At 43.2% G+C, this 17,551-nt stretch overlaps 1 protein-coding gene across 2 annotated transcripts in view; it reads left to right on the top strand.

Moving 5' to 3' along the window:
• Positions 1-8,434, top strand: part of WTIP (WT1 interacting protein) — a 58,570-nt gene extending 50,136 nt beyond the window's left edge. For both annotated transcript variants that reach the window (XR_014551054.1, XM_083625217.1), the window contains exons 5-8: positions 4-134; positions 1,723-1,774; positions 3,078-3,146; positions 3,765-8,434. Coding sequence is in view for 1 of the 2 variants with exons in the window: in XM_083625217.1 (XP_083481343.1) it covers positions 4-134; positions 1,723-1,774; positions 3,078-3,146; positions 3,765-3,917 (405 nt within the window). In the remaining variant the exon portion in view is untranslated. The remainder of the gene's footprint in view (positions 1-3; positions 135-1,722; positions 1,775-3,077; positions 3,147-3,764) is intronic.
• The last annotated feature ends 9,117 nt before the right edge of the window (positions 8,435-17,551 follow it).

The following is a 17,551-nucleotide window of genomic DNA, read 5'->3' as shown; positions in this document are numbered from 1 at the left end:
CAGATTTTGCAGGCCTTGGGGAAGTCCTACCATCCTGGCTGTTTCCGCTGTGTGGTCTGCAATGAATGTTTAGATGGCGTCCCGTTCACTGTAGATGTGGAGAACAATATTTACTGTGTGAAAGACTATCACACGTGAGAACGCAGAACCTTGTATGTTGGGGGGGACGAGGAAGAGGGGGGACGGACTGTGCATGAGATGAGGAAGGGCTGGTTGTTGCTTTCAGGTATTGCAAAACAGCACCGAGAAGAAAGCATCATCCAGGGTTAAATCAAATTCAAATACCAGGGAGTAAATGGGGCGAAGGGAGAGAAGGCCATGCAATAATTTTGCACATTCCAGCAGATGCTCTTGAATGCCAGGCTGGCATTAAACAAGGAGGTGTCCTGAGCCTTGAGTGCACCCTTTTAAATTAGGGAGAGGCAACATGATATCCTCCGGATGTTATTGGACTACAATGCCCATCCACCACAGACACCATGACCCAGTAGTCAGGGATGATGGGAGTTGTAGTCCAATAGCACCTGGCTGCTCCAGTTTTAAAGGGCTTTTTTACAGTGCCAAAGAGGAGGCAAAGCATCAGTGGTCTTTGAAGGGCTTGATGTATCAGACCTCCAAAGTTGCGGCTCCCTGGGGGGCTCTGTACAATCTCCTTTCAGTCTCTGCTCAGAAAGAACACAATGTCGGTTGCGGGGCAGGTTTTGTGTGGTTTGGGGGAAACTGCCAAACACCAGGTGAGCCAAGTTTACCCCTTCCAAACCAGAGGTTTCCCCACCTCTTCCAGTGTGTGTGCGTTAATTAAAATATTTGGGGCTTTTTAGTTTAGAGAGAAGGCATGCTAGAGGTGTATAATATTATGTGTGGTGTAGAGAAAGTGGTTAGAGAAAAGTTTTTCTCCCTCTCTCACAACACTAGAACTTTTGGGAACGCCCAATGAAGCAGAGTGTTGAAAGACTCGGGACAGAGAAAATGAAACATTGCCTCCCATAATACGTAGTTAAATTATGAAATTCCACCCCTATTCCCTCAAGATGCAGTGATGGCCATCAACTTGAATAGCTTTTAAAAGAGGACTGGCCAATTAATGGAGGTTAAGGCTACTGGTGGCTGGGTCCTGGTTGACCACTCCAAAAACAGCCTGATCCAGCAGTCTGTTACGTTCCTAGCCAGCCTACTCTAAGTTGGGGTCCTCCAGATGTTTTAGAGTGTAACTCTCATCAGCCCCAGCTAGTATGGCCATACAGTACTGGGGCTGATGGGTGTTGTAGCCAAAAGAATCTTGGTTGGGGGAGGCCAGTTTAAACTATTGAACCCAGTGCCTCATAAAAGTTTAGAATGCCAGCCCCTGAAACAGGTGTGGGGAACCTCTGACCCTCCAGGTATTACCATCTTCCTTGCCCATTGGCCATGCTTGCAGGGACTGATGGGAGTTGGTAGTTCAACAACATTTGGCGGGCCCAACACCTGCTTACAGGCTGAGAAATTCTGCTTGCTCTTAGTGATGATACGTTGTGAATTTACTAATAAGGTAAAGGGTGCCTCCTCAACTGGGTATTTGGGACTTGAGCCAAAAGAGAAGACTGCTTGAGCAAGACTTCTGCTATAGGGACCCCAAACTTTAGCTGTAGTTAAAATGCTGTCATATTCTCCCACCCTTCTCTTATAATTATTTTGCTTTCTTTATTAAACAAGAGTGTGACATACTTTCTCTTTTCATACTAGGGTTTTTGCACCAAAATGTGCTTCCTGTAACCAGCCCATTTTACCAGCACAGGTATGGTATTCCATTTGCTTATACTTTGTAGCCTTCCCAATGCCTCCTTAAATTTACCAAGAAGGCGACACTTTAAAAGTGTTGTTTGAACTTTGCTGACATAGAATTAAGATGCTCGCACACATACAGTGAAGATGATGAGATCATTCTAGGGCTACTTTGAAGCAAGCGACATGTGGTTGTCTCAAATGCAGGTTCTTCCACACCCCCTTCTCTGACTCACTCAAAGGTAGGTTAGCAAGGTTTCTAGTAAGATTCACCTGCCTGTTCACGGCAGAGATTATACAGCCTTTTAAGGTGGATCTGCTCCCTTCTGGACTGCAAAGAAAATACGTTGTCTACAGACCTGATGTTCTAACCGCATCTCAACTCAGGATGACTTTGGAACTGTTTAGCAGGGGTCTGTTCTTTAAACAAAAAATGTGCCCTCTTCCTCCATGAGATTTAGCTACTCACCTCCATAAGCATATCAAATTGTTTGAAGCAAAAAGCCCCCAGCTACAACTGACAGCTAGAGAGTATTCATTGAGTTTCTTTTTGTTTATTACATGGTTGTGCAAATGAATACAATGTGCTGAACAGAATTGCTTATTGCTGGTGATGTCGAATGTGTTGACTACAAGGTCCTGACATGCTTTCCTGGCTACCAGTAAATGTGTGCAGCCTAAATAAGTGCACCTGGCTAGCAGTCAACCACATCAACATCCGTTCCATTTTTCTCTAAAAGCCACTTCTGGGTCATTGGCGAAGAGTCAGCAACGTACTGGACACAAACTGTTAGGTGGTTCTCTTAGGTGAGACATGTGAAACAGTATGATAACCTTTCCCTAGACCAGCAGATAAAATATCTGCATGGCACAGAGCTCCTCTCCCCACTCACCCTGAGACTCTAGTATTTGCTCCTGTCCAGATGTGTGTAGCTGTAGGTCCCATTTTCTTTACAACCTGCAGGTGTATGGGCCCCTCCCTTCTTCCCTCTTCAGTGCCCCAACAAAGCTCTAATTCTGCAGGGGGGGCGGAATCTGCACCTCAGCCTTAAGCTGTACACTGTATTTTGCAAGGAATTATCCTTGCCTGACAGAAGAATGGAATAAAATGGAACAATTCTGCTTCCACTAGAGCCAACCTCCAGAAACCCCCTCCCCAAATGAAGCAAAGAGTGGGTGAAGTAGAGAGACGTTTTCTTGTTAAGTTGCAAAAATAAAAAATAAAAATGGGGAGGGGATTCCCTGAGGGCCTATTTCCATTGAGGGGGAAATTATAGAATGCTGCCATACCTTACTTGTTACCTTCCTCAAATCAGGGTTCCGAGGAGACTATCCGGGTGGTGTCGATGGACAGGGATTACCACGTGGAGTGTTACCATTGTGAGGTAAACCTTGGAGCTTCTCTGGTGCTGAATAAGGCAGGCTCTTTGGCCTCGGTCTAAGCCAGCCTTCTCCAACTTGGCGCTTGGGCCTTACCCGCCCGCCATTTTTATTTTTACAGTATTTCGATTAGAAAACATGTCAGGGTGCTTTACAGTAGCTCCTAAAACACAATTAAACAGCAATCTATATCAGGAAAATACTTTACAGCAGTAAAATGCAGCACTGGAAGCAGCAGCAAAAATTCATCAAAGGATAAAAGGCTGAGGAAATGAAATGGGCAGCTTTGCCAGTCACTTAAACATTAAGATAGGGCCAGGTGAGCTTCGCTGGAGAGAGTTCCAGAAGCTGGGAGCCACCACTGAAAAGGCTCTGCGCTGCTTCCACCCTTTAGGTGGCAGGAGAATCTGGAGAAGGGACTACAAGATAGAGCTTGGTGTATGGTTGATGTGGGAGAAGACATCCTCTTAAGTATCCATGCCACAAGCCAGCAAGCGCTGTTGAGAGTTGTAGTCCAAAACACCTGGAGGGCCACCAGGTTGGTGAGGGCTGCCTAAATGTGATTCTTTTCATTAGGAGTTTTCCCCAGCTGTCTAACATGTGCATACTCTTGTTCCTCTTAGGACTGTGGACTCCAGCTCAATGACGAAGAGGGCCGCCGTTGTTATCCTTTAGAGGGGCACTTGCTTTGCCATGGTTGTCACATCAGGCGCCTCAGTATGACAGTGCCACCCCACCCTCCCCCTGGATACCCAATGCACATTACTGAACTCTGAGGTGTTTTGCGCCCCATCAAATTGCAACCAGGAGGGAGGCCGTTGTTGGTGGGAGAAGATTTCCACAGATGACTTGTCAGTTCTTCTTTTAAGAGACAAAGCAGCCAAGTTTATTTATTGCTTCTGAGACTGAAAAGAGAGGTGCGCCTCTCAGAGTGTGTGCCTAAATAATTCCTCCCAAGACACTGGGTACTTGAAAAATGATGCACCACGTGGATGTAACTGTAAAAGTGCAGCGAGAAGTGTTGTTTTCTGTGCTATGCTAGGCAGGGCCATCCGTTCGTCATAGTTTTGTCCCATTGTAGTTTGGGTCCCTGCAAGAATCTTAACCGCTTGCAGCAGTGCTGCAGGAGAAAGCGGATAAATGCTACATTTTTATGCTGGGTCTCATTGCATCTTGGCTTGAGGCGTTTTGAAAAATGACCTCACAATATGAGGGTCTGGGTGGTTGTTGCAGGAGAGGATTGGGTTTTGTTTTGTTTTTTTAGTCATGGTCAGATTTAAACATGACTTAAGAGAAAGAAGTTGTTCTGTGGGGGAGAAATTCATTGTCTTAGCCCATGGTGCTTTCATACAGTGCCAACAAGAGAGATGTGGAAGAAGCTCTTTGTAGAATATTATATGAACTGAACCCACTGAGGAATCATCGATGCAACAAGCATTTTTGCAGGGGGTTTCTTAGATGTTTGGGATCTCTTGTGTGAGAGTTCTGGTGCCCATTATTTTACCAGTTTAGGGATGCAGGCCGGATCCAGTTACAAAATAGTCCAAGACTGCAGGGCAGGTTGAGACCTCATAGCCTCCTTGAGCTGGCAGGCAACTATATAGTTATGGGCATAGTTGCTTATAATAGTACAATTGGTGTGCTGGCAGGGACTAATGGGAGTTGTAGTCTAAAACGTCTGGGAGGAAGGCTGGTGTGATGGGATGCAGAAACCTGAAAGGCTGTCTAAGAGCTGAGATGTTCCCGCCCTGCCTTGTGATTCTCCCTTGCTCATTCGAGCCTAATAAGAGGCAACCAAGGAATGAGAGTCTCCTGTTTTAACATGTCTTTCCTCACAGTGACTTGGCCCTGGCACTCTGGACATCACTGCCTGCTTACTAGTGGCAGATAAACAGCCACTAGGGGTGGCTTCCCAGGTCCTCAAATTCTGGTGTGTGTTTTTTGTTTTTGTTTTGGTCAGTCTCTTAGGCTTTTACACCAGTTTCAGCTAATAACTTCAGTCCTCCTGACTATGCAAAATTCTACTTGTTTTGCAATTGTACTAGATTATATGTTGCCTTTGTTGTGTGTGTGTTTTTAAGGGCAGCAGATTTATGGTGTGGTTTCAGTTGCAGGTGGCAGACATGCTTTTTCCAGAGAGGTCCTTTTGAATTGGTTTGCTCCATGCTGGATTTTTACAGCTTGCCTCTTGATAAGCTCAACTCTGGAGATCAAATTATTAATGACTGAATCCCCAGCATTTTCAAACTGATTTCAGATTATTAGGAAACAAGTGGTCCTTGACAAGCACATAGCAGTTTCCCAAGGAGGCCCTGAGGGGCATTTGCTGCATCTCTCCCCTCATCCCACCCGACTGTTTTTTCAAGCTCAAGTGGGGTCATGCCACATTTAATAAAGGCCATTTAAACATCATGTAATCGCCTAGAATGTCTGGCAAGAGTAGCTTGTTTGGATAGTTCAATAACAAGAACCAATCACCCTGGAAAACAGGGTGGCGGAAGATGGGAGTCACTGATAGATTTGCCAGTGGCATGCTGAAATTTTCATTTTCACCAAATCCACCTTGAAAGGCTTTACCCATCACCTCTCCAGAGACAATTTTATGATGTGCAGACCTACTTGGAGATGTCCTTGGAGGCCAAGCGGAAGTAAAAACGATACTTAATAACAAACACACAGAGTTCCTTGAAATGTGCATATTTTCCTGTTTTGCCTGAGCTCCTACAAAACACCCAGAACTCTGTAGACTCATAAGACTTTATCGACCTTAAGCATGTTTTAACTGGTTTTAACTTTTACATGCGGGGGCCAGATTTCTGTCTGCTGTAAACAGTTGTATGCTCCAGTAATTTCAGCAAAACTAAGAATCTGATCCTTTCGTTTTCAAGCTGTCAGCCACAACAGCCAACAGAACATCAGTGTTATACTTTGAAAGCAAACCAAACCGAACCCCTCAAAGCAGGCTTCACATACCACGTCCGCTCTGGCTGGAGTTGATGGAAGTTCTGGTCCAACAAAACCTAAAAGGCATCAGTCAAGGAAGGTTGCCAAACTGTTTTGCTGGAATTATACAGGGAAAAAATAAATGGCAAAGGAACAGTTTTGAGATTCCCCCCCCCCCGCCCTTTTTATATTATAAAGTATAATGGATTAAAAATATACCTGTTCTCTCTCCAGCAAGGAAGAAATGCTGCCTTTTTGAACTGATGCAGGATAATGCTTGGGCCCTCTTGGTGTTGGAAACAACAGTCTTGATCCAGTGGGACCCAGTGGGTTGTGGAGTCTAGTACATGCCACAACCCGGAGTGATGGATGCTCATCGTATTTGGATCCCTTGTACAGCATGCTTTGTTTTTCGGAGCATCAGAGGTAGCCATTAAAGTACCTTCAGATGCTGTTGGATTGCAACTCTCATCATCCCTGAACATTGGCCATACTAACCTGAGCTGGTGGGAATTGTAGTCCAACAGCATTTGTGTTGGTTATCCCTGCTGTGTACGCTCAACATTGTGCATGCTTTTCTCCTGTGATTCCCTGGATTGGGGCCAGTCCACCTAAAACCAACCTCCTTCCATCATTTACGTTGAACTCTCTTCCTCTCTTCCCACCCTATAACCACAATGGGAGTTGCAGTCCAGAACATTTGAAGGCCGCCAAGTCAGGGAAGTCTGTATTACCCAGTGCCTTGACCATATTAGTGGCAAACCTTTTAATTCATATTCCTGCCTTAATTTTCAGTGAATAGCACAACATCCACGCTATGTACATACACTACTGTTTTTACTGTTCTAAACTGACATCCGTTGGAATGGAGTATTTAATTTCACTTGTTAAAAATGTTTCAGGTCTTTTTTTCTTTTCTTTTTTTTTACGCAGTTCCGTATTGTTGTATAGGTGCTGAACCTTTTTATTTCTAGCGAGACCAAGTTTGCCCTGTCCAGAATGCAGTCATTTTCCATAAACTGTTTTTCCACAGAAAGCGGAATTTGATCACGGCTCAGTGGGCTGTGTCTTGCCAACTTTTTTCTTTCCGTTTTGAAAAACAGAGCTTGTTTAGATTTCCTTAATTATTTTTTGTTAAGAAGAAAGCATCCAGAAAGCTTCCCACAGCGACTCTGAAATGGTGTGCACTGAAATTAGAGTGAAACGTTTTACCTCTTTTCCTTGGAAAGTATAAAAAGAAACTCCCTTCAAGTTGTTGTTTTTTGGGGGGTGCGGATAGCTCAGTGTGCAGGCAGTCCCAGACTTCTCCAGTTGAAAGGAACAGGTAGCAAGTGATACAGAAGGCCTGTGTCTCCCTGTGTCTCTGGAGAATTCCTGCCAGACACTGAACTAGAATAGCCTTTGCCAACCTGGTGCCCTTCAGATGGGAGTTAGGGTCCAATATCTGGAGGGCACCAGAAGGCTGGATTAGAGGGACAAAGAGTTTGAGGCAGCTTTTTATGTTTGCTTCGAGAGAATTCTTATGTAACAGGGATGGAACACTTCTTTCATTTGTGCCATAATATTTATTGGTGATTTTTCCTATTCTTTCTACTTTCAGTTTCATTGCTTAGTCTTTGCATTAATGAAAAAAGCAGGAATTTTGCCTTCCACATTTCTCTCTTGTTGGGAAATGCAAAAGAACAGCCTACTTGGAAGTTCCACCATATCCCTTAAAATTATAAGGTTCCAAAGGAAAGACCAAAGTAGTTTTGAATTTGAATGAAAAGAGAATTGCTTAAAAATAGAGGGTGCACATTCTGAAATTCAGAATTTCATGAAGTCCAAGAATTTAAACCAAAGCTCGAAGAAGGCACACAAAAGCTGCTTTCTCATGCCCTGAGGAAAGTTTGTGATTCATCATGCAACTAATGCCATAACTAGAGTATATAATTTGACTTAAATTAAGTTTTTTTCTTGAGAATTATTTTCATTTTCTTTAAAAGAATATAGTTTTTTTTCCAAGAACTTGGACCAATGTTAATTTTTATTTTGTAGGAAATATATTAAATGCCCAATTTGTATATCGTGTCTAGTTTACATGCTGCAAATATGTTAGTTTAATCTTGTTTGTATATATCATTCTAAAACCTTCGGCCTTTTAGTTAGTACATAGATTGACTTGCCGGGTTTTTGTCTTGTCATTTGGTTTCCTTGATTGTTGAAGAATTAAAGTTGGGAAATGTAGATTTATTTATCTAAAGAAGCTGCTTGCTATCGTCCTAAGTTATTTTAATATTAAAAGTCAGAATTTCATTTAACCTTAGATGTTATAATCTGCTTTTTTTTCAATAAAGACATTTTGTAGTTACTTCTGATTTTATAGTGTGTTACCTAGAAGGAATTGATTGGTTATGGCAACAAACTGCGTGTTTCATGCTATGCTCTTCCACTTTTATTTTTTGAAAAACAAGTAAATGGCAAAGCTGCATCAGGAAGCAGGGTGTTTAAAGTGGAAGAGATGGGGAAAAGATGGTACAAGCCTTTTCTCGCCCACAAATCAACACACACCCCTCCAACAGCTGTCCTTTGTACACTTTTAAATGTGCCAGTGGTTTGGTTTTTTTAAGGGTTACAGTGGCCACTTTCCAGTCGTCACGTATGTAAGCGGATCTTAGAGAGAAATTTTATATTTGTGTTAGAAGATCAGCATTTTCACATCTTGTGTTCTTTTAAGAACTTTATGGTAGATGCCACCTGGACCTGGTGATTTGTTCATTTTTAAATTTGTCAAAAAGATCTGCAGCTTCATCTCTTGTTACCACTATTTATCTCAGTTCTCCAGCTCCCTTCCTTGGGATGATTGAATCAGCAATTTTACTGCTGGCAACTGCTTTTTGAAAGTTGGGAAGAAGAGAGGTTCACCCCACAGGAGACAAAATAGTAATGAGGCCCATTTTTAAGGTGTGGTGTTATGCACCTAAAGACAGAAGTCTAGCAAGTGTTCTTAAAAAAATAAAATAAAAGTTAAATCCAGAATTCATTATCTGAACGGATTCAGAGCTTAAACTGCTAAGCTAGTTATACTGCTTTGACTTTCCTGCATACATCAAAGTCTTCTGTGGAAACCTGGGACTTTAAAAAAAATAAAATCTGGTAGTCATGGTTTAAAATCTACTAAAAGCAGCAGCAGCTTATCCCTAAATCCTCCCTTTTACCTTTATTATCAAAGTGATGCATCTCTGTGGGTGGTATTATTTTGACCCACCTCTGCAAATATCGGTGGGGGAGAGAGGAAATGAGATCATTGCCAGTCATGTAGAGGTGGTGAAGAAAGAGGATTTATTTTTCTGGCTTTAGAAAAGACGTCCTCATTTATAAGAGACTGGAATCTCCAGATCAGCAGGTGATCAGCTAGACTTTTCATCTTTTTTTCCTCCTAGCAATATTGGGTGTGCCCCTTCTGCAAAAGCTTTTCTGCCATTCAAGCCCCCTGATCAATATTTGCTCCAATGGCCTTTGCGGTGCATGAAGTGCTATTGTTCTTTGTGTTTGGAAATGCAGCAATTGCTCAGCTGCTTTTAAAAGTAGCCAGGGAGCAAAAGGAGGAATGTGAAGCACGAAAAACAACTCCTAGAGATGCCTTAAACAAGCAAAGACTTCACACTAATTGGCCCAAAAGGTGCTTTTTTTTCCTTTTTCTTTTGGCAAAAACTCAGGAACAATGAAGTGTCTCCTAATCAAACAACACGATCCGTTAACAGCTCACGGTCCACAAATAGATGCAGGTAAGGTTAAAGATTACATTTAAATGCTGCTTACAATGGCGGCTGGGTTATTCTGCAAGACTTAGGACAGAATCCAGTGAGAAGTCTTGAAATGCACAGCAGCTGTGGCAAACCGAGTGCTTCTGGCTCACTTCAGCGACACTTGTCTTTTTAGAATTTGAAGCAAAATTTAGATCAGGTTCTTTTTGTTTGCACTTCAAAATAATATATCCTGATTTCATTTTCTTTCCTGCAGAATCCAGTGTCGCAGGCATCTTCTTTTACCTATGCCCAGCGTACAGGAGCACCCTAACAGGATTGTGAGAGACTTTCCTGCTGGAAAGGCAAGGTAAGAGCAGTAACAAGTGGTCTTGTTTGGTGACTTTTCAAATCCCTGTCCTCAAACACCTTCAGAATCTCCTCCACCAGATTCTTAGCAGAACCACCAGCCCTGCCTTTGCCAAGTTAATGGATGTTGCAGCCCAAATCACACCAAGGGCCTTAGATAGGGAAGGTGATACAGTGGTACCTCGGGTTACATACACTTCAGGTTACATACGCTTCAGGTTACAGACTCTGCTAACCCAGAAATAGTACCTCGGGTTAAGAACTTTGCTTCAGGATGAGAACAGAAATTGTGCTCCAGCGGCGCAGCAGCAGCAGGAGGCCCCATTAGCTAAAGTGGTGCTTCAGGTTAAGAACAGTTTCAGGTTAAGGACAGACCGCCGGAACGAATTAAGTACTTAACCCGAGGTACCACTGTATTAAAAGTCATGAGGAGCTGATACTATCTGCCCCACTGTGACAAATTTGTTTTTGCAAGGCACCCCCCCCACCCGCCCCGGCCACCAGTTGTTTGATCTTAGCTGGCAGCATCTGGTGCCCAACCTTCTATGCCTCACATGCTGCCCAGCATTGAGAGCTGCTGCCTGGACTTGCCTGCTGAATGCGTGTCTCTCTTTCTTTCCAACATTGACAGACGGCATGATGAGTCGTCTGTGGTAACCCAACCCACCTTCTTCTTAAATGATGTTATTGTTCACAATTATCTTAATTATATGGTAGTTTACTCTAATAACCTTTTTGCTTTAAGCCCTGCCTTGGCGATCTGAGGTTTCTTGGCTGTAGGGAAAAAAATGTGGGTCCCTAAGGAAGCAGTAAAGCACATGGTTCTAGAAGCTTCTATTAAGAATAAGATGGCTGGATCTCTTATTTATTGTGTGGTGCATTCCATCAAACTCCTGCTCTTGAGACCTGGGAGGTTTTGCCACCATCTTCTTTCTCACTATCCCTTTCTCATTCTTTAGCTGCCTGTTTCTTCTGTTCTTCTCTTACCTTTAAAGCCCTATACGGCCTAGGACCCTCATACCTACGGGACCGCCTCTCCTGGTATGTCCCACAGAGGAACTTACGGTCTTCAAACAAAAACATCCTGAAGGTCCCAGGCCACAGAGAGGTTAGGCTGGCCTCAACTAGAGCCAGGGCTTTTTCGGCTGTGGCTCCAATCTGGTGGAACGCTCTGTCACAAGAGACTAGGGCCCTGCGGGACTTGACATCTTTCCGCAGGGCCTGCAAGATGGAGCTGTTCTGCCAGGCCTTTGGTCGGGGTTCAGTCTGACTCCCTCTCCCCTTTCATAAGAACTTGCATGAAAGTGGCCTCCCATTTTTTCTCACAGGCCCATATAAGTTCAGCACAAACAGTTGGGCCTGGTGAGCATTTAAGGTCCCCAACCCTAATCTGCGGGTTGCCATCTGATTGGATTTTATTCTGATCCTGATTTGAGGATGTATTTTAATTGATTGTCTGATACTATGTTAATGTGTTATTCATTTGATGTTAGCCGCTCTGAGCCCAGCTTCGGCTGGGGAGGGCGGGATATAAATAAAATTTATTTTTATTATTCATATTATTATTCCGCAAGTTTCTGAGGTATTGGGGTTCTGAGCCGCATATGGCTTTACAAGTGAATACCAGTGCTTTGAATTGGACTTATGTGTTTGGACCATCCTCCCTGATCAACAATCTGACCACAGAGTTCTTGCTGTGTCTGATGCTGTTTGTCGTCTTCAAAGGCAGCCCCACATTGAAGGCTCCAGGTAGCTGAACAAAACTCCCCAAGCACAACCCTCTGAAAACAACAATCAAAGTGGGACTGGAACTATTGCAAACAGTGCCACCCACCCCAAACATCCACTCCAGTAGAATACGATGGTTAATGGTACCAAATGCTGCTGAGAGATCATGGAGAAATAGCGGGGCATGTTCCCCCGTCCTCCTGACAGAGGTCAGCATACCTATTTACATACAAAGACCACAGGGGCCATCTTAGAGCACTTCTTCCATCTCACTTCCAAAGAAAGGACAGCCTTGCATCTGCCTCCTATATTGTGATAATAATAATAATAATAATAATTATTATTATTATTATTATTATTATTATTATTATTATGTTGTTGTTGTTTATTGTTTATTATTTATACCCCGCCCATCTGGCTGGGCTTCCCCAGCCACTCTGGGTGGCTTCCAAAAGAATATTAAAATACTGTGAAACATCAAACATTAAAAGCTTCCCTAAACATGATGTGTGGCTGCATCATCTTAAAATCAAATAAATCCCCCCTCCTAAATGATTGATTATGCATATACATATTTATGAAGGTTTAATAGATTAATTACTTGAAATTAAATGATACTCATATTTTAAAAAATAGAAGCAAGTGGTGGCTTCAGCTATTACTTTGTCTCTGAAAATAACTTCAGGTGCCTTGTTGGTTCCAAATAATAAACACTGTCTTGTACAACGTATTGTTGCGAGTTTGGGGTGGAGGGTTAGGCTGTATGCCCGAGTCCCTTCTAATTCCTGGATCCAGCAAGGGTTAAAATCATTGGATTCCATTGTTAGCTGGCCAGCTGTCTGATGAAGCTGAATGTTGGAGGATTCAGGACAGATAAAAGAAAGTCCTTCCTCATGCAGGGCATAGCTAAACTACAGGACTCTCTTTTTTTTTATAATATTTTTATTTTTTCCATATAAACATAACATACATAAACATACAAAGACAAAAACAGAACAAAAAACATGTATCATTTCATATCCTAATTTCTTATACCTTTCTTCCCCGACTTCCTCATGCCTCCCTTTTCTGTATTCCAAATTCTTATCGATTGTTCAGCAAATCTTCCCTTATTTTAATTTAAATTTAGACTAGTCTTCCTTATTCTCCTTGTCTTAACCATAGCTAATAGTAACCATTTACTTTCCAGTCCAACATCATTCTAACTTTCATTAATTTTGTAATATTTCTTTAAATAGTCTTTAAATTTTTTCCATTCTTCTTGCGCTGCTTCTCTTCCCTGGTTTCGGATTCTGCTCGTCATTTCTGCCAAGCCCATGTAGTCTATCACCTTCATCTGCCATTCTTCCAGTGTGGGTAGCTCTTGCGTCTTCCAGTACTTCGCAATGAGTATTCTAGCTGCTGTTGTAGCATATAAACTACAGGACTCTCTCCCACAGGAGGCAGCGATGGCTACCAACTTTGAATGGCTTTAAAAGAGGATTAGACAAAATTGTGGAGGCTATATAGATGGCAAGGAACCATGACTGCTATGCTCTGCCTGCACAGCTGGAGGCAGTAATACTTCTGAATATCAGTTTCTAAAAACCACAGGAAGGACAAATGCTCCTTGCACTCATGTACTTGCAAGCTTCTTGTGGGCATCTGGTCAGCTGCTGTGAGAAGAGAATGCTGGCCTAGGTGGGCCACTGGTCTTATGTTCTCATGTTTCTTGATAGCTTGCTTTGCCCCAACGAAAGGCAGCCCAGCAGTTTGCCTTGCGGTCGCCTCTTCCTATGCTTGTGGCATCCATCAGTCTCCCAGTCCTTTTCCTCACTGTCTCTGGGTGACCCCTACTGGAATGATCAGTTAACTCCCATGCAGCAGATACATCCTGCAGCTCTATCTCCCTTCTGCGCTTAGCTCCTTTTCCCCTTGGAATGCTCCTCCTTGTGGCAGGTGGTGGCCTTGTGTAGCTATAAAGCAAGTCTGTCCTGTAGGCTGTACTGTTCTTGGCCCACTGAGATGACTGCAGAACACTGGCCACATACAGTTGCTCAGGGCTGGCCCAAGACGTTTTGCCGCCTAAGGTGAACCACCCAGCCAGGGAACAATGGGAGAATAAGGATTTGCATCGGAGAGGTGGGGGAAGGAAATCAAAACAACTTTACCTGACAGTTGAAGTGGGACTCAGAAGGAAACAGGCCTGCTCTGAATCAAACCAGGTAGGTGCAGAACCCAGGGGACCCAAAGGAAAGCCCCCATTTCCTCCCTGGGGGTGGAAGACCAGCAGCACCTTCTATTCGTCAAGAGGCTTCTGTAGAGGTGGCATGGGGGGGGGGAATAGCCGAGGAGGCAGCAAATCTGGCCTTCAAAGAGTGTGCAGCAGCCATCACACTCGCAGCAGCAGCAGCTAATGCATTCCTTGGAGGCCAGATCTTCTGCTCCATGGATCTGCCACCTGAGGCAATCCTATCACCTAGCCTCATGGCCTGCAGTCACCCTGCAGTCACCTATGCCACCAAGGGCAGGCCACAATTAATCGAGGACCTTCATGTGGCTTTTACCCAGTGTTTTGGGTTCTGTGGGACTATATTTTTCTTCTCAGCAGAAAGGGGGGATGGCTGGCCAGCTAGGGATGTTAAAGAACCTTCTCTGTAATGGACCAAAAACTGTACAACTGTGTCCTATAGATGCATGCCCACTGTCGTCTTGTTTACTTGTTTATTGCCTTCCCTTCTAAGGTCTCGGGTGGGGGGTTTACTGTATTAAAACACCATATTCAAAATGGTTTAAAACACCTTACAACCATAAAAATAAGATGGGTCCTAAAAACAAGTGTCAAAAGCCAGGGTAAAGAGGTTTGTACCAGAAGCTGTATAATGAAGGTGCTGGGTGCACCTCTGTGGGAAGGGGGCGCCACAGATTAGGGGCCGCCACAGAGAAAGTAGCCAGTTACCCAAATTCTAAGCCCCAGAATTGCTTGCAAAGTCCCAGAGCATGCCTGTGTGCTAGCCAAGTAGTTTTTGTTTAATAATTAAAAATAATGACAATTCAATTTATTTGTAGTACAAAATATTTGTACAGTAGTACCTCTGGTTAAGAACTTAATTCGTTCTGGAGGTCTGTTCTTAACCTGGAACTGTTCTTAACCTGAAGCACCACTTTAGCTAATGGAGCCTCCTGCTGCCGCTGCGGTGCTACTGCACGATTTCTGTTCTCATCCTGAAGCAAAGTTTTTAACCTGAGGTAATATTTCTGGGTTAACGGAGTCTGTAACCTGAAGCGTATGTAACCCGAGGTACCACTGTAGTTCACGTTCTTCAGGGAAATTTCAACAATCCTACGATGCTCCAATTTGATATACAGGTAAGGGAAGACTAATAACTAAAGACTACCACAGCCCAGCCCTCCAGATGTTTTAAACTACAACTCCCATCAGCACAAGCAAGCATGGCCACATTGGCTGAAGCTGATGGAAGTTGTAGTCCAAAACAGCTACCGGATGCTAAGTTGGGAAAGGTGGCCTTTGTTCTAGGGTATTACTACTTTACATATAAGCCAATTCAGTGGAAATGTCTAAATTTGAGAGCAGGGCAGGGCATAATGTATAGGAATGAAGTGAAATGTGATTGCCTGATTATGCCTTTTCCATATATATATACCAGAACTGACATTAATTTGAGACTAAAAACTCCTACTTCCCCTTTGCCCTCTGTATTCAGTGATGGCCACTTTTAAATGGCTTTAAAAGGGGACTGGATAAATTCACTGACAAATGGCTTTCCATGGCTACTAGCAAAGATGGCTATATTTTGCCTCCATGGTCAAATGCAGTAATGCTTATACCAGTTGCTGGAAACCACGGGAAGGGGAGGGCACTTGTACCTGAATCCTGCTTGCTAGTTTCCCACAGCCACCTCTTGGCCAGTGTGAGGCCAGGATGCTAGACCAGATAGGCCAGGGGTGGCCAACTCTCAAGTGTCTACGATCTACTCACAGAATTAAAAACTGGCAGTGATCTACCCTCTTTTTTGGGGTTCAGGTCAAAGTTGCTGAACTTTTTTTTAAAACAAGGAAGGCCATTGGTCGTCTGATCCAGCAAAGCATTTCTTATGTTCTTATCTGTAACTTAGAATTAGCTTTTCCTCCATAATATCCATCGTTGTTTCACTGATAGCGAAATCAAATGAATGTTATTGTAAGTTAGCAGCATATACTCCTATAGTACGGTAAACGATGCTGTTTTAGGACTATCAGGAATATATAAGTCAGGAGGTACAAAACAAGCCGCTGAATCAGGCTCAGTCATGGCAAGCCAACAACTGTCAGCTGCTCCCTTTGATCTGGTCCGATCTTTCTTCAGTTCGCTGAAATCTTTCTAAACATTTGCCTTTGATCCCTTTGTAGAATTCTTCAAAGGGCTTCCAAATTAACTAACACATAAGCAACCCTTACACACACAGAAATTGCATCTAGCCTTCGCACATACTTTATTTTCACAGTGCCAGTGGGCAGCTATAATGCTTATCTTAGATGAAAATTTGGGGCAGGGAGACTTTAATGGTGCAGATGCAGCACAGCTGGGATAGCGAGAAAGATTTTTCTGACCTTTTATTGTGTGCACGTTATGTGATTGAAAGGTGCCAAAGAGGAATGTTTTAATTTCATTTGGTGAGGGCATTGAGGACCACCAAGGCTGTTAAACTTAAACTGACCACTTTAAAGTCCTGTTAAGGTACTAGGTCATGGGCATAAATCATCCTTCATAGAAAGGGAGCATCAATATTGCTTAGGAAGGAGAAAATGTGATTTTGAGTGGAAGGGCTGGTTCAATTTTGCCCTTTGTTCCTTAGCAGTCACTTCAAGCAATATCCTTTTATTTGCTTACCATTCTAGTCCTGATTTAGGGTACAACCCTTTACACCCTTACCTGGGAGTAAGTTGCACTGAACACAATAGACCTTACTTCTGAACAGCACTACAGCTCCAGCAAGCATGAGTGGTCAGATATTGGGAGTTTTAGTTCAGCAACATATGGAGGGCTAGGTGCTCCTTTCCCTACAAAGTTGATGTCACCAATCAATCTTTGTCAATAATTTTAATTGCTATTTTAAATGGTCCTGCATTGAGATTTTGGTTTTAATGTTTTGTGCTGGCTCCTTGGGCTTTGAACCAAAAACCTCTACGTTTTTCTTTCATGCATCTGAAGTGGGCTCTAGTCCCCAAAAGCATATGCCATAAAGAGTATTTGAAATTTTAAACCTATCGTTGCATAGGTTGGAAGGACTCTCAATTTAACAGCCTCCAGGTGGATCTTTGTTCAAGCTTCGCCACACTGAATGCCTGCAAAACCACTTGTCTGACTGAACCAAGTGTTTAAATGAGCTTTGTACATCTGTTTGTATTGAGCAGTAAAACTGCCTCACCATCCTTGAGCTGCGGTGTTTGTATAACGCACCCCTTAATCTCCAGCTCTCTTCTCTGCAATTAATTCATGATAGGGGAATGGAGCGTGTCAAACGGAGAAAGACCTTTTTGAGCAGCTATTCTGGAAGAAAAGCAACTTAGATGTGGCTCAAGTCATTTTGAGAGGCTACAAAAAGGAAGTAGGGGCCCAGAAGCCAGCTTTCTCCAATCTGGTACCCTTGAGATGATTTGAACTA

The sequence above is a fragment of the Podarcis filfolensis genome (genome assembly GCF_964270895.1).
Source record: "Podarcis filfolensis genome assembly, chromosome: 8".
Lineage (NCBI taxonomy): Eukaryota > Metazoa > Chordata > Lepidosauria > Squamata > Lacertidae > Podarcis > Podarcis filfolensis.
The sequence above is the reverse complement of the archived record's forward strand: the minus strand, read 5'-3'. Positions and strand labels throughout refer to the sequence as shown.